The sequence below is a fragment of the Lithobates pipiens genome, unplaced genomic scaffold, assembly GCF_037356315.1.
Source record: "Lithobates pipiens isolate NorthernLeopardFrog02 unplaced genomic scaffold, aLitPip1_a1.2 Scaffold_8, whole genome shotgun sequence".
Lineage (NCBI taxonomy): Eukaryota > Metazoa > Chordata > Amphibia > Anura > Ranidae > Lithobates > Lithobates pipiens.
Window position 1 is genome coordinate 216770875 of NW_027507903.1, and position 22607 is coordinate 216793481.

The 22607-nt window shown below is 41.7% G+C and overlaps 1 protein-coding gene across 2 annotated transcripts in view; it reads left to right on the forward strand.

The window, feature by feature from the left end:
* IMMP2L (inner mitochondrial membrane peptidase subunit 2) overlaps positions 1–22607 on the forward strand; it is a 1432488-nt gene that overhangs the window by 39864 nt on the left and 1370017 nt on the right. Inside the window, exon 3 of one of the 2 annotated variants that reach the window (XM_077471167.1) lies at positions 21634–21737. In XM_077471167.1, the coding sequence (XP_077327293.1) occupies positions 21634–21737 (104 nt within the window). Of the gene's footprint in view, positions 1–21633; positions 21742–22607 lie in introns of those variants that run through there. The other variant, XM_077471168.1, reaches the window with a different exon arrangement.

Below are 22607 nucleotides of genomic sequence, written 5' to 3' on the forward strand. Positions count from 1 at the left end.
TTGCACACACTCTGAGTGTCACATTTTTTCGTTGATGCCTGTTCATTTACTTTGTTTGTGACTATTTACTCTTTTAACAAAATCCATGGGTGTTCACGTCTGCACTTTTGAAAATATGTGTATTTTGCCACAGGGTGTTATACAGTTAAGGGCCTAGTCCCTTCCTTTGGAACCCAGACCCTGAAGACCCCTTCGAGGATACACCCACTGTGGCAGGCGAAGCTGACTGCCACGTCTGCCTTGAATCCTTTATAAGGTTCAGACACGCTTACCCTATATTTTGCACCTTACTCTGTGTGTACCCCACAAAGGATTATTCTTAACTGTATTTATAATGGTAATCAAGCAAAAAGGAGCTATGACAAAAGTGCGGGTAATAATTTTCTCTTCGAAAGGGCCATGCAACACTCAGCCTCACAGTGATGATGCTTTCCTTGTACCGGAGCAGGGCACGATTTTAAAACAGGCCTCTGCATTCAACTGCAGTTTCATCGGTGCACAAGTGGACTACCTGACAAAGGCAGATTTTTTTGCAACTATGTCACAATTCCTCAGACAACTAACTTCTCTAATACAGCCCTCATTCTTTGGGGCTCCAAAATGACAGACTCCTTTGCCAACTCCACCGTTTCTATCTGAGTCGGATCCTGATATGCCCGGCTTAGAAGAGGTGGACCTAGAAGAGAAGGAGGAGAACCCGAAGACAGAGTTAAAGGCTATAGAAGATTTCTCCGCCCCAGACTCATATACACCTGAAACTGCAGCTTCACACAATATGCTTGCCAATGTGAAAAATGCTCACTTTTGCTTTGTGCAAAAGCCTTGGCATTGTTGCACTTGAATTACCTCTGTCTCACCATGTTCCCTTTCAGTACAAAGAAACCTGCTAAATCTAAAATAACATTTCCCATTCATGAACATAACATTCCTCATTCATTATCAAATAGAATACATAATTTATGATGATTCGTCCAATCTGGAAAAGATTTACACTCCTCTGAAAATCATTGCTGAGCTTGTTCCAGTGAAAAGAGTTCACTAAGTGTTTTTTCTTTTCTTGCATCAGGGGACACAGAGCCATAGTAATTACTATGTGGGTTATATCGGACCGACAAGTGCAGGACACTGGCATGCCCCGAAGGCGTGTACTCCCCCATATAACCCCTCCCATTACTGGGAGTCCTCCGTTTTTTTCCCCAGTGTCTAAGGTGTTGGTCACGGGTAAAGATGTGCTGTGCTGAGCTCCACGGGTTGTAATCCTTGATGAGGGCTAGTCATCCTGACCGGATCTGTTCTGATGTCTTTTCATGGGCTAAATGAATGGTACCCGGGCCTCATGTCCGAAGAAACAAGGTTTTGCTTGTGAACGCTTCTCTTTAGAGAGCTGGGCCCTGGGATCCAGTACTTTTTGGTAGTAAGGTCATAACATTTTACTGGCAGGGTGCTGTCGAAGGTCCAGGATTGTGGGAAACCCGCGAGTTCCCCAGTTCCTGAAGGTTTCCTATAAGGTCTCAGAGCCTACCGTGAAGGGTGAAGATTGTTTTTTTTTTTTTATCTCTGATAAAACCCTGCTGTGAGGCTAAGGTAAGGGAGAGTTTCTCAGGAATTTCTCCTTCTATGTATAGTGTTGTCATGCCTATGTGTCACCACTGGGGGCTGTATTGAGCACTCGCCGTCCTGACGCTGGAAATGGCAGCCTTCACTCTCCTCTCCTCCAGCTGGAACAGACCCTCTGGTAAGAAAAGGGGGGTCTGGTCTCTTCCTGCACCCCCAGATTGGCTTTATTCCTCTTCAGGGGACATGCCAGAACATCTGCCTCTTTAATTTTGGAAAAAAAATTCAAAGGCAGACCACGTGGGAAAATGCTCTCCTTTGAAAAAGGAAGAGGGGGGCGTATTCCATTGGGGGGGCGTGGCTAATGGCGGCAGAGCCTGAGGGAGGGGGGGGGGCGACACCACGGTTTACTCCACCAGGTGACACCAGGCCTAGTGGCGTCATTAGTTTGAGACACTCAAAAAGGCCCAGCCCTGCAACAAGTTATTTCTGCGATTTCTGTCTGCAGACTGTAGCTAACTTGACCAGCCAACAATATCCAATAGGTTAAAAACTGCCCCCTCACTGCTCTCTTTTCTCAAATCAACCAAAATCTGCTCAAAGACAATCAGATTTTCAGCCTGCCCTGTACTATGCCTTGTACCAGAGGTAGTTGTGCCAGTACCCCCACAAGAGAGGTTCAAACCTGTTCACACCTGCAAAGCCTGAGGTATTTGTCCTATACTGGAACAAAAATTCCTTAAAAAATAGCTTCAAATTCCAAAATGTCGCATTAAATCTATGTGGACTGTTAATAATCCAGGATATCTACATATTCCCATTTCTTCACCATATCAAGATATCCTCTTTTGAAGGTTGCAAATTGGTCTTTTTGGTTGCTATTATGTCTGTCAGACATGTCTCTGAGTTGACGACTCTCTTTATTCCCAAAGACAAGGTAGTCTTAGCCCTTATACACACGGTCAGAAAATCCGTCGGAATGTGTCCTATCGGACCGTGTTGTCGGATAATCCGACTGTGGGTGATATGCATCAAACTGATTCCGTCGGAATATCCGTTGGACCCAATTTTCCAACTTGTTGGAAATATTTTCCGACAAACTGGTCCGATCGGACATACTCTGATCATGTGTAGAGAATTCTGATCGGACAAAGTGCCACGCATGCTCAGATCAAATTCCTACACCAAAGCTATTGGCTACTAGCCTGAACGTAGTCCCGTCGTAACGAAATAAAGTCATCACGTTCTGAACGATCTGATTTACCGACAACTTGGTCCGACCGTGTGTATGCAACAGTTTCGGACACAATCCGTCGGACAAAATCCGTCGGACAAAATCCAACGGATTTGGTTGGCAGAATGTCCGACCGTGTGTACAAGGGCTTACACCCAAGAACATCTTTTCTTCCTAAGGTGGTATCAGTCTTCCACTTCAATGAAGACCTAGTACTCCCATCTTTGTACCCTGTTTCAAAGCTCTCAAAGAAATTGCTCTGAATTCTGGAACCTCAAAGCAACAACGTTTATCAAGAAGTTGAACTCCATATTTATCCTACCCTCAGAGCCTCACAAGGGATCCCTGCTTTCAAGTCCACCATTGCACAATGGCTGTGAGAACTCTTAGCTAAAGCTTACACCCTAAAGGACAAAACTCCTCCTGGACACTCCACTGGGTTGGGTGCTTTCTTGGGCATTCTGGCACCAAGCCTCTGTAGCCCAGCTTTGTAGGGTTCCTACCTGGTTCTCTGTTCATAAGTTTTCAGAGTTTTACCAGATAGACTAATCTTCTGTGGTTGCAACTTTGGGATACAAGTGACTAGCAATTGCACTCTGAAGTTGTCTGTTGATCCTCTACCTGTCAGCATCTGCCATGCCACTCCGGAGAAAAGTGGCAGGACAGGGGTACCAGGGGTGCTTGAAGCTTCCATCTTACAGAGTGCCAGCTATCAATTCAAGGATAAGTTCACGTTTTAGAAAAAAAGATTAAATGTAAATCTTTGTGCGTGTAAAAAAAATTGCATTTATTATTATTATTTTTTTCTTGGAGCCTGTAAAGCATTGCACTGGTGCCATGTAGGTCTCCAGCAGATCTGCCAGTGTATCTGTGTGCCCATTAGAGCTGCAACTAACGATTAATTTGTCTATCGACTAATCTATCGATTATTTCTTCGATTAGTCAACAACTATCCGATTATTTTTTTATTTTCATTTTTTAATGAATCTAGTGTTTTTTTTGATTAGCTATGCATTGCAGGGCAGGGCAGAGTATTGGCGGGCATTGCAGGGCAGGGCAGAGTATTGCAGGGCAGGGCAGAGTATTGCAGGGCAGGGCAGAGTATAGCATAGCGCATAGTAGGGCAGGGCAGAGTATAGTATAGTATTGCAGGGCAGAGTATAGCAGGGCAGGGCAGAGCAGAGTATGGCATGGCAGGGCAGAGTATGGCATGGCAGGGCAGAGTATGGCATGGCAGGGCAGGGTATGGCATGGCAGGGCAGGGTATGGCATGGCAGGGCAGGGTATGGCAGGGCAGGGTATGGCATGGCAGGGTATGGCAGGGTATGGCAGGGCAGGGCAGGGTATGGCAGGGCAGGGTATGGCAGGGCAGGGTATGGCAGGGCAGGCAGGGTATGGCAGGGCAGGGTATGGCAGGGCAGGGTATGGCAGGGCAGGGCAGGGTATGGCAGAGTATGGCAGGGCAGGGTATGGCAGGGCAGGGTATGGCAGGGCAGGGTATGGCAGGGCAGAGTATGGCAGGGCAGAGTATGGCAGGGCAGGGCAGAGTATGGCAGGGCAGAGTATGGCATGGCAGGGCATGGCAGAGTAGAGTATGGCATGGCAGGGCAGGGCAGAGTAGAGTATGGCATGGCAGGGCAGGGCAGAGTAGAGTATGGCATGGCAGGGCAGGGCAGAGTAGAGTATGGCATGGCAGGGCAGGGCAGAGTAGAGTATGGCATGGCAGGGCAGAGTAGAGTATGGCATGGCAGGGCAGGGCAGAGTAGAGTATGGCATGGCAGGGCAGGGCAGAGTAGAGTAGAGTATGGCATGGCAGGGCAGGGCAGAGTAGAGTATGGCATGGCAGGGCAGAGTAGAGTATGGCATGGCAGGGCAGAGCAGAGTAGAGTAGAGTATGGCATGGCAGAGCAGAGTAGAGTATGGCATGGCAGGGCAGAGTAGAGTATTGCATTGGCAGGGTATGGAGGGATGGCTGCATCCATCCGACCTCTCCCCTCCACTGCACAGATCAGTACAGAGAGGGGAGAGAGAAACCGGCGTCATGTCATGACGCCGGTTTGTTTACAAGTGATCGCTCCATCGGAGCGATTACATTGTAAACACCTGGGTGTAGAAAGATGGCCGCCGCTTCGGAGCTAGGCCGAAGCCGCGGCCTCTCCTAAGGCCGAGACCGCGGAGCGCTCCGCGGATCGCGGCATGTGCGCACGGATCAGTGACGATCCGTTGCACCCCTAGGGACGGCGGCATGGAGGGGGAGAAGAGAGGGGGACGGCGGCACGGAGGGGGAGAAGAGAGGGGGACGGCGGCACGGAGGGGAGCGGTAAATGCTAAGCACTGCCCCCACTGTGATGCATCGACGCCCTGCACGCACGTCGACGTATTTTCTTTGTCGACGTAGTCGATTACGTCGACGCGTCGTGGCAGCTCTAGTGCCCATATATCCTGTACCATCAAGCAGATACAATCAGACAGGGAGAATTAACTACCACGGTACTGTACGGTACAAGGGAGTGAGGCCGAAAACTACAAGCTGACAGCTGCAAAGGCTGCCTGCCCTTGTAGTTTACATAGTGTCCTGTGAAGGAGTGACACAGCTGGGCGGGGCCCCGGTCGGTCACATCTTTTTAAAATTGACACAACAAGGAGTTGGGGAGATCTAGGGTCCTGTGCGTTTGTAAGATGATACATGTTAAACCTTGAATATGGGTGTAACATATAATGAAAGGTGAACTTATCCTTTCCACACAGAGCTGTCATCAAATTTTACAAACAAGTGATCAACAACATAATCTTCTCAACATGTGCATCAACAAAACCAAGTAAATGTAATACACATATAATTTAGTCCAGCAATCCTGAATGGTTCCTAATAAGTTTTTTCTAAAAATAAGTATTTTCTTGGTTTTATATTACATTTTTTTAATTTTTTGGCCTGCTGACAATGCTGTGTGTAAATTAATTTAGAGTGTCATCTATACCTGCACTTTGCCCCTTTCTCCGGATGAATGAAAGGTCTTCCTCCTCTATTCATAGAACACTTTCAATCATGAAAGCTATAGTACAGCTTCTATGAATGGAGTAAGGGGGAGGTTGAAAAGCTGGGCAAAATCGTCTTAATGAGTGCTTGTCACAGGTCCAATGCTGCCATTAACCCCCACCTCACTGGACGATTGTGGTTGTGGTACGAAACGGAGGGAGTAGAGGCCATCGGATTTCCAATATGATGCCAGAACAGGGGACACTGCACAATAGATGTAAGTAAGGTCCTTTGTGCTTATTATTTTTATTTAACCTAAAAAGGCTTTAATTCCATTGAGGGATACAGGTCCCTCCCCTCTGTGTTATTGGCATTATGCAAGGCTTACTCATGGAACTGAGGAAGGACAGTTGAGGGTGGGGTTATACAGAGGCAGTGTCACAACTTTCTGTAGGCAGTAATATAACCTCCCTGTTTAGAAATTCCTATAACTCCTGTGTCCCTCAATGAACTTCAAGAAAAAAATGTATGATAAATACAAAAATATTATATTTACCTACAATATAGGGTGGGAAAATGCTGGTCTACAGAGCCTAATTTCATATAACTGCATTTGTGGAGATAGCATTTGTAAGCAGGAAGAAAATGCTGGTTATGAGGAGTACTCTATTATTTCAGCTGGTTTAGAGTTACCATGAGAGTATTGGATGGAAGACTTACGCTTTGCATTAGGGTAATTGCTTAACCACTTAAGGTCCAAGCCTCTTTTTTTTTTTTTTAAAGAAGTTTTTATTAAGAATTTGTACGTGTACAATATCATAAACGAAAACAATAGCATATGTATGAGTGAAAAAAGTGACAATATTATTCGGTACATATAAGAGTCGACAATCTCGAATGGCATATAGCAAGAAATTCTAACCAATACTATGATGTCATTCTTTAAGGTAAATATCTGTAGGCTTGGTCTATTCAACTAATTAGTCTACTAAAAAAAAGAAAAGGGGAAAGAGTATTAGATCTCGAGATCTCAGTGGAGGGATTTGGTGTCACTTCAGAAAAGTTTGATGTCACAATGTGGAAAAGGGACTAGAGGTAATTTACACGAATACTGAAGGAATAGAACAATTTGTTGGGGAATGATTCTAAAATGGGGCAAGGTAGGGGCGGTGGAAGGATATCAATGTAAATACATTGAATGGGATAGGAGTGTTCTGTATACAGCCTGTTCCGATATTGGAGAATGGGTAAAATGCTTCCAATGGCCTATGTGGTTTGAAAATTCAGATGGTTCTTGAGAATGTGAACCAAACCTGTATATAAACAGTAGTAAAAGATAAAGAAAATCAAAAAAAAGGGGGGTCTAGTTGAGTAAGGAGAGGGGGTACGGAAATGAGGTGATTCAAGATTTATTTGTGATAGACGTTATTAACATTGTGTTAAGTTTTCATATCATGTAAGCAGATCTCGATATTCCTGTGTGGTAGTGAAATGTTGCCAACAGGACCACGTCTGTATGAATTTGGAAGGTGTGTCTTTGGCTTGATGTATCAGGTCTTCCATTTCGGCTGTTTTGTGGAGTCTATCAAACCAATCACGCATGGTTGGAGTGGCCGATGATCGCCATTTCCTGGGGATGCACATGTTTGCAGCGGCTATCATGTGCATAGTGAGGGATCGTAGGTAGGTACATTGTGGTTTTGCAGGGTAGTGTAATAGGAATTGTGCAGGCGTGTATTCAAGATTGTATGTGGTGATTTTTTGTATTAAATGGTGAACTTTCTGCCAAAACGGTTGGATTTTAGGGCAGGCCCACCATATATGTAACAGTGAGCCGATTTCAGTGCCACAGCGCCAGCATTGCGGTGAGAGGGAAGGGTAAATGTGATGGAGTTTAAGAGGTGTGCGGTACCATCGTGAAATCAGTTTATATGCATTTTCTTGCGCAGAAACGTTCAAGGATCCTTTGTGTGTGATGGTAAGTATTGTTTCCCAATCCTTATCTGTGAGGTTGATAGATAAATCAGTGGACCATTTCATCGTGGTCCAGCAGTTTCGTTGTTGTTGGTTCGGGAACAGTAATCCGTAGGTAAAGGAGATAAGGTGTCTATGGGGTTCTGAGTGTTGGCACATGTCCTCAAATGGAGTGAGAGGTCGGGACCACTCCAATTTTGAAGCTTGTGTGTCGAGGTAATGTTTAATTTGGATATAGGTCCAGTATGAAAATGTGTTTGGTCTAAGCTGGTTCGAGAGAGTAGAGTATGAGAGCATTTTGTCGTCTGTGAAGAAGTGAGTAGCCCGGACAGGTATGTGCGGCCATTTAATCTTCAAAAAGGGAGCGTGTAGTCCTGGTGTAAAAGCTGGATTCATTGCGAGGGGGGTCATCGGTCCGTTTATCGACGATATCTTGTATTTTGAGCATGCTTTTTGAAAAACGGAGAGTGTAGGGTAAATCAAAGGGTGTGTTTTATAGATAGCTGGAGTGTGTTCATTCGGTATCCATGGTGTCTGAGCTAGGGGGATGTGGGATAATGAATTTTCTAATTGGACCCAATCTTTAGTGGAAGCGTGTATGTTCCAGTCCAGAATTCTTGTCAAATGTGCTGCCTGATGATATTTTTCAATATCAGGGAGGCCGAGACCACCACTGAGTTTAGGGGATGTGAGTTTGATATAGTTTAGTCTAGGGCGAATCGGTCCCCATATGAATCTAGTGCATAATGTACGATAGGTTGAGAAAAACGTGGGCGGTAATTTAATAGGGATCGTCTGGAGAAGGTATAAAATCCTCGGAAGGATGTTCATCTTAATTATGGCCGTTCTACCGAACCATGAGAAAAGTCCAGACGACCATTTCTGTAGGTCATTTTGGATGTTATGTAACAGGGGTAGATAATTGACATCATATAAGTTGGTTAGAGATGCTGGTAGTTGGATGCCTAGATAGGTGATGGAATGGGTGTTCCACTTAAACGGGAAGTTGAGTTGGCATTGGGAGCATTGTTGAGGGGTTAAAGTAATGTTTAATGCATGAGATTTTGTGAAATTAATTTTGAGATGGGAGATTTGATTGAATAGGTCTAGTGTTTTCAGAAGATTTGGGAGTGTTGTCAATGGCTCTGTAAGAAATAGGAGAATATCATCCGCAAAAGCAGCTAATTTGTAAGTGTGATTTTGTATTGTGATTCCTTTGATATCCGGATTCGCTCTGAGACATCGAAGGAAGGGTTCTAAGGTGAGTACGAATATAAGTGGGGATAGAGGGCAGCCTTGTCGCGTGCCGTTGGATATGGGAAAGGCGTCCGACAGGTGGCCATTAATGCGGATTCTTGCAGTGGGTTTGGAGTAAAGCATGAGAATGTATTGGAGCATGCGGTTAGGAATGCCAATGGCTTTCAAGGTCTCTGACATGTAATCCCAGGCCACTCTGTCGAACGCCTTCTCCGCATCCAACGACAAAAAAAAACCTTTTTGGCCAGCTTTGTTAAGCCAATGGTGGATGTTAAGGGCTTTGAGGGTATTATCCCTCGCTTCCCTGCCCGGGATAAAACCTACTTGGTCGAGGTGTATAAGGTCAGGGAGTAGGGGAAGCAATCTGTTGGCCAGTATTTTAGCGTACCATTTTAGGTCTACATTTAATAGGGAGATCGGTCTGTAATTGTGAACTAATAGAGGGTCTTTGCCAGGTTTGGGGATTACCGTAATGTGTGCTGTTAATAAATCTCTAGGGGGTGTAGTAGGTGTTGCATATGCATCAAACGTGGTGATAAAAAAGGGTGTCAATAATTGTTTAAAGGATTTATAGTAACCGACAGTCAGGCCATCGGGCCCCGGACTTTTACCAACTTTTAACATGTTTAGAGCTAGATCCGCCTCTTCTACAGTTATAGGTTTGTTGAGATCTTGAGAAAGGGTTTCCGAGATCGGAGTAGGGCCGTATTGTGCGAGAAAGTCTTTTATCATGGTTTTTCGGTCGGAGGATGTTTGTCTATTTTCTGCGGAGTGTAGGTTATATAATTTGGAGTAATATGACAGAAATTGTTGAGCTATATCTGGATTGGACGTAACTTTACGTCCCTGTGGGTCTGTGATAGAGTGGATGGTTGTGGTGGCTTTTTTGGAATGGAGGGCTCTAGCTAGGAGTTTGCTAGCTTTATTGCCAAATTCATAGAAGCGTTTTTGGGATAAAAGATATTTGCGTCTAATTTGTTTTCCTAATAATTGCGACAATTCCTTCCTGGCAGATATTAATGAGTCAAGGGCATCTAGGGCTAGGGTCTTTTTATGGAGGTTTTCTAAGGACCTGATTTTTTGGAGTAAAGTTGTTTGATGTAGCTCCCTGAGTTTTCTTCTTTTGGAGGCCGCAGCAATGAGTATGCCCCTAATCACACATTTATGTGCTTCCCACGTAATTTGTGGTGAGATGTCAGAGGTGTTATTTTCCGAAAAAAAATGTTGTAATCCTGTTGTGACGTCTGCGACAATAGTCATGTCAGTAAGTAGGGAAGGATCTAGTTTCCATGATTGGGGCCTGGGATGTGTTTCAGGAAATGTTAGGCTTATCGAGATTGGGTGATGGTCAGATAAGTACATAGGATCTATAGATGCTTTTTGAAGATAAGGGAGGGCTGATTGGGATATAAAGAGGTAATCAATTCTAGAATATTTGGCATGCGGTGGAGAGAAGAAGGTGTAATCTTTGCCATCCGGGTAAAGTGTGCGCCACGTATCATGGATTAGGAGCGATTGTAGTTCAGATTTAATGGCCTTTAGGGCGGTATATGGTAGAGAAGAGTTACCATTCGATGTGTCAACTAAGGGGTTCAGTGGGGTGTTGAAATCACCACCTAGTATTAGTGTACCTTCTTGGAAGTCTACCAGGCGTCGTGTTAAGTCGCGAAAGAAGGGCACTTGTCCACTATTCGGGGCGTACAAATTTACCAGAGTGAGTTTCCGATCGTGATAGGTACCCTTAAGGAAGAGAAATCTGCCCTGATCATCGATATATGAATCTGTAATTTGGAAGGGGGTATGTCGGGCTAAGAGTATGGAGACTCCTTTCGTTTTCGATTCTGTATTCGTTGAGTGGAAGACAGTGGGGTACTGAAAGTTGTGGAGTTTTGGAATAGAGTTTGTGCGGAAGTGGGTTTCCTGTACAAATATTATATCTGCACGATTGCGTTTCATATTGAGAAGGAGTTGTGATCTTTTTTCGGGTATGTTTAAACCCTTAACATTCAGGGAGATAATCTTTAATTGTGGTACAGGAGGTTGTATCAATTTGGCAGTCATTATGAGTTAAGGTGGAAAGTATCCTTAATGAAATTATTTGGAATGGCCAAATGGGTGGAGGCAGTTCGGGATTCGGATTGTCAAGGCCGAACTTGGGGCAAAATGGATAATCAGGTAATCGGAATCCAGAACACTCCTAAGTATTTTGTTAGGAAGGGGTAAGTGGGGCAGGGGGGTGGAGAATGGATAGGGGTGGTGTGGTAGGTAATAGGGAGACCGGCTATAGGTGAGGACCAGCTCACCTATACAAGTGGAAAAGGGTGAAAGCCGGAATAGATCAGTGGTGACTAGAATAAATGTGGTGAGATAAAAAGTAGCAGGACAGTGTACCACTTCGTGGGAGGTGGTTCGGTTGAAAAGAGATGTGTTCCTAAAATGGTCGTCAGATTGTGAGCCTCAGAGCTATGATAGTTAGTGCATTTTGGGGAGAAATGTGATACATAGAGTATAGGGGAAAGAACCGTCTGGTGTAAGTTGGCATGTGAGGAGGGGAGATAAGGGGATGCATGGGTCGTAATGCCCATGCGGTTATATTTAAGGGCACTGGGTGAATTGCATGTCTTGGTTTGTGGCTGTACAGCCTGTACATTCAGGAGTCGGATATTAGGACAATAATGTAAAACCTCGGAGGTCAACTTATTAGCCAGCATATAATTAACAGTGTAACATAGAGGAACTGCTGTAGGTGCATATCAGTCTGAAATAGAAACATATGATTTTCAAACTGTAAGATAACCATAGAACGATTATAACAGTAAAAACTCGGGTATAACCCAGCAATAAAGCTAAGTACCCAAGCCTCTTTTTTATACTTGTTTACAAGCTAAAATCATTTTTTTTGCTAGAAAATTACTTAGAACCCCCAAACATTATATATTTTTTTCTAACACCATAGAGCGTAAAATGGCGGTTGTTGCAATACTTTGTCACGCCATATTTGCGCAGCGGTCTTACAAGTGCACTTTTTTTGGAAAAAAAAACTTTTTTGAATTAAAAAATAAGAAAACAGTAAAGTTAACCCAATTTCTTATATTGTGAAAGATAATGTTACGCCAAGTAAATTGATACCCAACATGTCACTCTTCTAAATTGCGCCCGCTCGTGGAATGGCGAGAAACTTTTAGCCCCATCCAGCACACAGCAGACAGACTTGTAGTTCTCAATGGAATGTGTGTTGCTGCTGTATTAGTTGTACAGTGCACTGTATATGTGCTGTTTATGGTTTGAAGTAAACAATACTCATAAAACTGTGCCACAGAGCTGTTAATATTAGTCAGGATCAAATGTTTGCATGGCATTCATTGTAATTATCTTGTTCTGAGTTGTTTGCTTACAGCACTGCTGTGGTTACAGCACTCGGCAATCAAGTCTTCTTAGTGAGCAAGAATTGTTGGATTTGAAAATAAATTCACTCATGCTGAGTATATAAATTTCTATACACCTGTTACTTGCTGCTGCTGCTCATGACACTGTGTTAAAATCAGAATAAACCATATAACACAGCGCAAGCAAGTACAAGATAAAGTGCAAATTCAAACAAAAGTGCAAGTACTGTGCATACAAGAAAAAATATTAATCACATTTAAAAGTGAACTACCAAGCATGTAGCAAGTGAAAGTCTGTGTTTACGAATATTTTTTGAAAGGCCCATGTAAAAACGTTTTCTTCATAAAGTGCCCCTGTGCAAATGTTATGCAAAAAAAGTGCTGTGGTGCTCCAAGCGATATCACACAGTGAAGGCGCTTCACACTCCCCCCCCACCCCCTTTGTGCTCTAACTTGCCAGATAATACGGACCCCTTAGCAGTATTGCATGTGGGTCAATCAGGCTGAATTGGTCAGCAGGGAGATGACACTTTATATGAATCTTCCTTTGGCGTTGAGACTCGTATATAAAGAGAGAGAATCCAATATGGTGTAGTAAGTCTTGTTTATTAGCATAAGGAAATTATAATCACACTTACAATTTCCCAGAGAAAATATCGCATAGGGCAATAATCCTAAAGATATGATAGTCCACTCGCTCAGGAAGCAGCATCAGGTCTCCACACAACCTCGCCTGCATTCCACCGCACACTGGATGTGACATCACTGAGAACTGGAATCTAAATTGACAAGTTTTGCCTCTCCCACAGGGCGTATCAAAGCACCTTCACCGTGTGATATCTTTTGGAGCACCACATAACTTTTTTTGCATAACGTTTGCACAGGAGCACTTTATTGAAGAAAGTTTTTCATTGGGACTTTAAAAAAATATTGGTTAACTCAGACTTTTTTTCTTTTGCTACATGCTTGGTAGTTCACTTTTAAATGTGATTAATATTTTTATCTTGTATGCACAGCATTGCACTTTTGTTTGAATTTGCAATTTATTTTGTATGTGCTTGTGCTGTGTTGTATGGTTTATTAAGGATTGTTGGATGCTAGCATTGTAATGCCTAATAGCTTTTATTTCAAGTTATATTTCAAAATTTTATTAGTGATTTTTCAAATTTTTTCATCAACTACTTAACTGTCCCATGATGCTTTCAGGCATGTACCTAGATTTACCTACATGAGATTTTTGGCTAAATCTTCATTTATAGTGTGATATACAGTATGTGGACTTTCTTTGTCGGCCTTCATTCAATATTGTGTGATTTTTGCATCGTTGAAAATTACAAATGTTTATGCATGGCTATTATTTTCGAATGTAATGCTTATTTCATTATCCATATGGCAAATGCTCTGCATTTTTCTTTTAAGGTGCTTCTAATCCTTCATTTTTTTTAAAGTAATAAACATGGTGTTATAATCTGCTCTGTGCATTTATGGACTTTATACATGTACAGAGATTAATCAAAGATTATTTTATGAGTTTTTGAGTGAGTTCACAATCACACACTGGTTTGTGTTAGATGCATAATTACATAATTTTATCACCCTATGCACTGTTGGATATATGAATGTATGCTCTATATATTTCACATTTTATTATATTCATTTTATAGCACTGCACCTTTTGTATTGTATATAATGATGGATTTTCAAGATTTTAGGTGCTATATGCTTAAATTTTACACTTAAAGGAGAAGTACAGCCAAAGCTTGTTTGGCTGTACTTCTCCTGTAGATAACAGGTGTGCAATTCGTTCTGCAATCCTGTGACCCTTTTTCAGCTGACAGCAGGCTGAATCCACTGTCGGCTGATGTGACAGAGCTGATCCAGGCTGGGGAAAGATTGCGACCATATGGTTGGGATCCAATCAGGAGCCTGGACTGGTACCTGGCTCAGCCTCTCAGCGAGCCCCTGAGAGCCTGAGCCGCTCCTGCCCCCTACACAGCCCAGTGCTCCAGTGAGCACGGGGAGGCAGAGCAGAGAGCAGTGACTGTCACCAGTTCTCTGCTCATGTGGAACTGAGCGAACAGTGGTGTTTGATCACTCAGTTGTCACCCTTAGAGACAGCGGGGGATAGATGCAGCATCCGCCTAGGTAAGTATGAATTTTTTTTTAACCACTTACGGACCGCCGCGTGCTGATATACGTCCTAACATTGAAGTGGAATATTGTTATGGCTGCAGCTAGCTGCCATAACCCCGGTATCCTCTTCTTTGGCTGGCGGTCCGCTTTCCGATAAGAGTGGTCTCTGTGGCGGATTTGACACATGATCACTTTTATTGGGGGCGGGAGAGGGCCCCCCATCATGCCGCGCTCCATTGCCTTCTGTGCTTACCGGAGACGTCGGCAGGTGTGGAGGTGATCGGATCGAGTGAGGGGAAGATGGCCCCCACCCGTCTCCATAACATTGCAGGGCGGAAGCGACATCAAAACGTCACTTCCGCCCATAGCTCTTAAAGGGCCATTTTTTTTTTTTTTAAATGACAACATTTATTTATTTATTTTTATTGCATTTTAGTGTAAATATGAGATCTGATGTCTTTTTGACCCCAGATCTCATATTTAAGAGGTCCTGTCATGCTTTTTTTCTATTACAAGGGATGCTTACATTCCTTGTAATAGGAATAAAAGGGACACAATTTTATTTTTTAAAAGAACAGTGTAAAAATAAAAGGTAAAATTAAATATGTGTTCAAACCACATGTGAGCTATCGCTGCGATCAGTAGAGCGAGCGCAATAATTATAGCACTAGACCTCCTCTGTAACTTGAAACATGCAACCTGTAGAATTTTTTAGACATCGCCTATGGAGATTTTTAAGGGTAAAAGTTTGTCGCCATTCCACGAACGGGTGCAATTTTGAAGCGTGTCATGTTGTGTATCAATTTACTCAGTGTTACATTATCTTTCACAATATAAAAAAAATTGGGCTAACTTTACTGTGGTCTATATTTTTTTTTTAATTCAAAAATGTTAATTGTTTTACAAAAACTATGTGCTTGTAAGACCGCTGCGCAAAAACGGTGTGACAGAAAGTATTGCAACGACCACCATTTCATTCTCTAGGGTGTTCTAAGTAAGTTATTCTCTTCCGTATTCTAAGTAATTTTCTAGCAAAAAAACCCTGTTTTTAAGTTTTCAAACTCTTAAAACCCCAGTCATTCTAGATATAATTAAATGTATCCACTAAATCTGCTGACCCGTGCTTGATAATTAAGAGTAGCACAGCGTGGAAAGTCAGATACCTGCTGCTTTCTGTTTCCACAGTCGACAGAAAATAGGTTTTCATTGTGCGATACAATTGTTGCAAACTAAAACAATATTGCATTGCCCCTACAAAGGCAATACGGTAATACTTGTAACATGTAATATATCCTGTTCTTCTGGTCCTTTTGTGATTGACCAGGTCCTAGGCTTCTGCCTAGATTGTCATATGGATGACCGGACACTGATTGAGAAGCTTGTTTAGAAAAAAAATGTATGTGATCACAAAGTCATAGCTGTCACAATAATCCCATGATCAGGAACCATGTGGTTTGGTTCTGGTAAACCATGCTATATTGTTCTCTATCTATTCTAACAGTACCTGTGCCTAGAGGCTGCTCTTAGCTCTTTATTGTACCCATCTTATATCACAACTCTCTAGCAATCCCTAGATATCAGTAGGTAGACAGTAAATTAGAAGGTAATTTTGAAGGTAAAGTCAGTTGTTACAATCTATCAGGAATTGATGACATCGTCCCTTTTTTCCAATTGGTTGAAGTCAGCCTATAGAAAAAATATTGTTTCAGCTAGCCGGGAAAGAGTGGATAAAGGCAGGAAATGTAAAAGTTGGCAAAGCGGATTTTTACACAGTGTTCCAAAGCTGCTATCTTAATATAGAGATAGGGCTAGAGAGCTCTGTGACATAAGAAAGGGAATAAAGATCTTATAACTGACTCTTTGCACAGTTACAGTTGGATGACATAACGTGCTTTCTGTCTACAATTCAAAATGCTTATGTAACCATTTTTAGCAAGGAGTTATATTTGTGTATTCATTGTTTTTAATTTAAGTTGGGTAGAAACTTAAACATACTGGAAGAGTGAATATGAAATTAAAAAAATGAAACAATAATTCAGTGCATATGCGTAAGGTTGGGAGCACATAAAATTCAAGAAAAGTATTTCTAAAAATCCTGAGATTATTGTGTTCTTGTGGAGAGAAACAAACCCAGTAGATTATTCTAAAAAACAGATAATATTGTGGAAGACTTGAAAGATGATGACTATTGGACACTCAATAGTCTTACCATCAAATCAGCTCTTTATGATCTCTCAAAGTTCGATTTCTAATAAACCTCTTAGACTACCAGCAGTGCCATGCTCTCATTATCAGACCTCTTGCTGTGTTTGGAATTAAAAGTTCTGTCAGGACATTTTTAAAAATGTAACTACATTTTGTTCTAGTACTTCTGTGGTAATTAAATATGTACATTGACTTGTGTCTGATAATTTTACTGAAATAAATGTGCAAACAATCTCTAAATATATAACTATGTTTTGTTCTGGTTCTTTTGTAGTAATTAAATATTGTACCTTGAACTGTGTCTGTTGATGATCTAACTGGAAAAAAGGCACCTAGAATAAAAGACTGGCATCTCTGTTTTCTGCTTGCTAGGTTGTTGTGGCACTGCTGTGTTTTTTTTCTTGTACACAGATCCCTACAAGTTAGTGTGGTGTTCAGTTTTCTTGCTTCCTGTTGATTTGTGGATAATGGCATTCATTTTGCATACTACAGTAGCCGCCTTTGTTTTCCAAGATAACACTTTTATTTTATTTATTTTTTCTCCTCAAGTGTGTATTACATCTCTAGAGACATCAGCTGCCTTGTCTACTCTGCAGCTAACAAGATGTTATTAATGTATAACCAAAGGCGTTTTCATGATGGCAAGTAAAATAAAAACAATATTATTCGAAACCAGTGTTTTTCCATATTTTAGTTAAGTACTGCAATTTAACCAAAGCCTCAACTGCTTTTGGAAATTTATGTAATATCTTTTTCCATAAAGATTCTATTCAATATATAAAAGGTAAGCATACAGAATAAATATATTATCACTTGACAACATATAACCAGGACAGTATATTAGTACCATTTATGAGATACAACATGGAAGTGCAGCTTGAAATAGAATGACCAAGAGCGACTTGAGAATAACAGATTTGGCATTGGAGGGCGGAAGGTCACAATTTCACTTTTCACCTCCCCCCAAATTCCTCCCTGAAGCGGTCGAGGAGAGGAAAGGGATTATGAAATCGTTCCTGGTCGAAGACTTGGACATAGTGTAGCCAAATCCGGCAAATGTGGTACTAGATGTGAGGTGCCTACTATTAAGTCGCGGTGTCCGAGTTTGACTGATATGTTTAGGGGGGTAGAGGTTGCGTGATAAGATGAGATGAACAGAAAATAAGAAGGAAAGGAAGACGGAAATATAGAAAGAAAGAGAAAGAGGAGGCAATAAAGGGGGGGGGGGGGAGATGGGGATGAAGCCTCCACTGGGAGGAAGAAGGGAAAGGCAGATGTTGAGATAGAAGGGGGGAGGGAAGCCGGGGGGTATATGGGGGCTATTTACTAGATTGATAGGAGTGGATCCATGCCCACACCCCGCCGTCCTGCTTGAGATAACCTGTGTCTCATCGCAGGTTTCGTAGATCAGCCCTATGAGATAAACTGACGATATTATGTAATATCCTTTTACAGAATTTCCCTCCATCCAGCTTTTGCCAGTATCAGGAGCTAGCTGAAATTGTGTGTCTTATTACCACCACCTTTTTCTTTTAAATCTTTTTAATGTGACATTGCAACTGCAGGTTACTGGTGATGCATCTTTGTTAGCAGAGTTCCTCTCCCATGGTAGCGTGTGTCTCAATGACATACTTCTAGTGCATTTTGGGCACCCAGAATTTGCTTCCGCATATGTTTCAATTGGGAAGAATAGTGGCACCTTACTTCTAGGACTCACAGCCCGAAGGACTGTATTAGGCAGTCCAAAAATTAGCTAGCATTTTCCCTTGTATGCATTGGTAGCATACTGAACCTGGACTTAGTGGTCTGGCTAAAGACTGTGCAGGACCAGCAGACAAAGCTCAGCCCAGATCACCTCCTCTGCACCATGACCTCTGCCCTTGAAGATCTGAAAGCAACATCTTCTGCATATAAGGGCATTGGCTGTTCAGCGACAAGCCCTTTGTCTGGCTAGGTTTTAGAGAAGTGTTGTGGAGAATGGTTCTATTTTCACATTAGTGGTGCCCTTTTTCTTTCCTCCTTCTGACTTGGGTACAACTTGTGGTGGTTATATGGCATCTGTGGTACCTCAGATTCTTTTCTCAGCCCTTTTCTCTTTTTGAAGGGGTGGAGTACTGAGGGCAAGTGGCTTTCTCCCTTTTTTGTCTATTAGGCCAGCTCTTAGGACAGACTGACATGGGAGACCAGAAGTGGCAACTGCAGCACAAAGCTGCCTATCTCAGAAGAAACATCTATGTCAATCCTGTTTGGATATGATTGTTACATAGTTAAATAAATAAATAATTTATTTTAAATAAATAATATATAAGCCTGAAAAAGACACGGGTCCAGGTTCAATCCGTGAGTTGGAGTTTTATGTGTTTGAAAAACAATGTCTATAAGCATAGTCCTAATTGCAGTAAGAGGAAAAATAATAATATCATACACTACAGGAAACAAGCTGGATTAAGACCCTGGGTTATAGGTTGGTTCACCCCCTTGGCCTGCTCTTATAACCCTAACTCACTCTGTGAGATGTCAATTTTCTTCTTATAATGATAGACCTTGGAGTTGGATTTAATGAGGATTTAGCTGTGAAGTTCCTTATAAGTTTTTGAATCCTTGCAAATTAAAAGGACCTAATTTGTATTAGCAGAAGTATAGCAGAAGTACTAACTGTTAGTTTGAGGTTCTCCCTAGAAATGCATGCCCACATCTTTCCACTCTTTTTTCCATGAATGTTTTCTGAAAGCATTATGCTGAAGCCACAATTCTGCTGTCTTGAGTTTTAAACACGCTATCACTGCACTCCACATACTTGAGGAAGAATAAACTGCATTGTGTCTCTAAATTTGGCCTTTAGAGATGTTCAAAAAGGGTTAATTCTCCACTGAGATGAAGTAGGAATTAGTGAACCATAAGGTGGTGTTCAGCGCTGAATCATCTGAAAGGACCTATGGAAAACGCCTGACCAAAAGAATCTATTTTAGAGTTGTGTGTGGGTAACACCCACATACATTAGTTGGACTCTTTTTGCTAAAAAGGCAAAAACAAGAGTTCTATTTTGAAAAAAAACATTCAAATCAATCAGCTTCAGATTCCTAAACATGGGTAAAAAAGCCTATCATCTTCTTGTAATAGTTAATACAAATTACAAAAATCCGCCCCAACAGTGATCACTGAAGAAACCGGTATGCGGAGTTGAAGACATAATGGTGATGGCCACTTGAGATAGCATTTCTACAATTGGGAAGAGGTTTGTTCTGTGCTCACTTTAGTTTTTGAAAGCTCCCTCATTTCCTCCTCCCATGCTCACATCCAAGATTTATCTGGACCCTCTCCTATCATCTTGTCTTCCCTATCCCAACCTGTATGGTTATCTCCTACTCTTGCCCTCAAAAACTCTTCTCTTCAGGCAAGCCTATGCCACCTATAGCTAACTGAATTTTAAATTTTTGAACAACTTATGCCCACACAATTACTACTTTTTCTATCACATACTCTTCCCTTTACATTGTAAGCTCTCAAGAGCAGATCCCTTCTAACCCTCTTGTCTTGAGCTATATAGTAATTGAAATGTAACGCATTGCACAAACTGTTGGTGATATATAAATCCAGCATAATAATAAACTGAAGATGTGGCTGTTATGGGGTATCATGCTTTCCTTTTCAGAACTTCTAGTGTAATATGCATATATATATATATATAATATATATTTGTGGTAGTGTGGTACCCCACCAGGAGAAGGACACAGCTTTGGGACCTGGAGCCCAGGCATTTTGTAGCGATCCAGGTGCGATTAAATATCCAGTCCTGGTTCCTGACTTTGAGATCCACCAGCTCATTGACTGGTTAGGTGTGTGCTGGGCTATTTGTAGACATCTGACCATGGTTCTGGGCTCCACCCTCCCGAGGAGTCCAGGCTTGCAAAGGGAGAAGCCAGAGAGTGCAGGTCTGCACTGTGAAAGCCAGAGACTCAAGTCTGAGTTCGCTGACAGGATTTGGGAGGGCTCCATGTGGGAGTCTGAGCATTGGTGCTGCTGCTAAAGAGAGCCCGATGACTTAGTATTTTGTTTGCAGTGTTTCATGTGTACAGTTATTTGGTGTAGATGGTGAAAATGTCCTGCGAGTGAAACCTTTTGCTTTCATTTCTGGAACTTTGATCTCTCTTTAATAAAAGTGGGACAAGCCCTGAAATTGAACTATTTTGTGTGGACTGTTCTCGCTAGCAGGCACTACACTAGAGCAAAATATCCCCAAATTTCACAATATACAGTGTGTGTGTGTGTGTGTGTGTGTGTGTGTGTGTGTGTGTGTGTGTGTGTGTATATGTGTGTATATATATATATATAGGTCCTCCTTTTAGTTTATTGCTAGAGTAAGCAACCCTAATGATCTAAACAAAACTCCAGTTCTCTCACTTGCACCCAACGGGTGCTTGCTCTGTATATGAGTTTGAAGAACAAGCTGTTGGTGAGTATAGCTGTGATAAAACGCATAATCGGTTCAGAACCTGCTTAACATGAATGAGTATAGGAATGCTTAGGTTTACAATCCCATTAAATTAAGCATTCTAGACTGTTTGCTTTACAAAACTCTTAAACTTTAAAAAGGTTGTTTTTGTACTTTCTATGGATTCCATGTTTTTTTGGTGGGGTTAGGAAGAGTAATATGGTTTTCTAGTTTTGTTTTCCAATAGATTGGTTTTGGGTCAGCATGAGCATGAATTATTGCATTCATTCTCTAACTTTTATAGTCTTCGCAGGACTCTCTCTATTGGAAACCAATGTACTTTCTTTTTCACACTTAGTGATACTTCTTGTTGGCAGCACATGCTTGTTCTCCCATCTTTTATGTGTACAATAGATTGGAAGAGAGAAGAAAAACATCAGGGAAATAATGTTTACATAAAGCTGTCGTCTTTCATTTTTAGCCTTCGTTGAATCCAGGCGGAAGAAATGAATCAGATGTAGTGCTGCTAAACCGATGGAGAATACGAAATTATGAAGTTCAGCGTGGGGACATCGTCTCTTTAGTGTAAGTGGAGACTTTCAGTACTTGGTGTCATTTGTTTACAACCCCATAGATGCTTTACGAAAGTGCACATCAGGTTCACAGAGATTTGTGAAGATACAGTATGTATACAGTACTGTTTTATGCTCAATGTATTATTTTTTCTTGTCTGCAGCAATGCGGTTGCACTTAGTCAATTTATTAGAATAGCATTGTTACAGTTATTTCTACTTGGTATGTATTTGAATTTTTGCTATAAAATGTGTTTTTCTAGTCGTCACCCTAAGAAACCTTTGCAAAAGCATGGTCACCCACACTAAACGATATGAGCAACCAAAATGGGACATTTACTGTACTTGTATATAGCTATATATACATTTACCTTTGAGGTATTCCTTTGTTCATTAAAGGCACAACAGAATACCACATTGATGGACACAATGGGGGTCTTCTGTGGCCTTTTGTTAGGCTGCTTCATATAGTTTAGAGATGAGGACTACTCCTTTGCAGAGGTGTCTTGGTGTGATGGGTGTGGCTTTATATGACATTGCAATGATATCCAATTAAAGTTTTGTTTTCAATTAAAATGTGAGAAACTGATTATAATTTAGTTTTTGGAGTAGTGAATGACTAGGTCATGTGCTGGTGACCTTTTTTGTATAGTAACTGATTGTAGTAAAGTTGGCTAACAAGATTTTATCTGCCTTTTTTGTCATCTGTGGTCTAGGGTCAGGGCCAAAAGATGGCACTGTTTCACAAATAACAGATTTAATTAGAGGGAAATTGTTAGTCAATAAAAAGCCATGTCAAAACACAGGAATGTATAGATGTACAAAACCATTTATGTTCTATGTTGGAGAGAGATTTTTCGTTACAGTCTCTATACAAACAAAG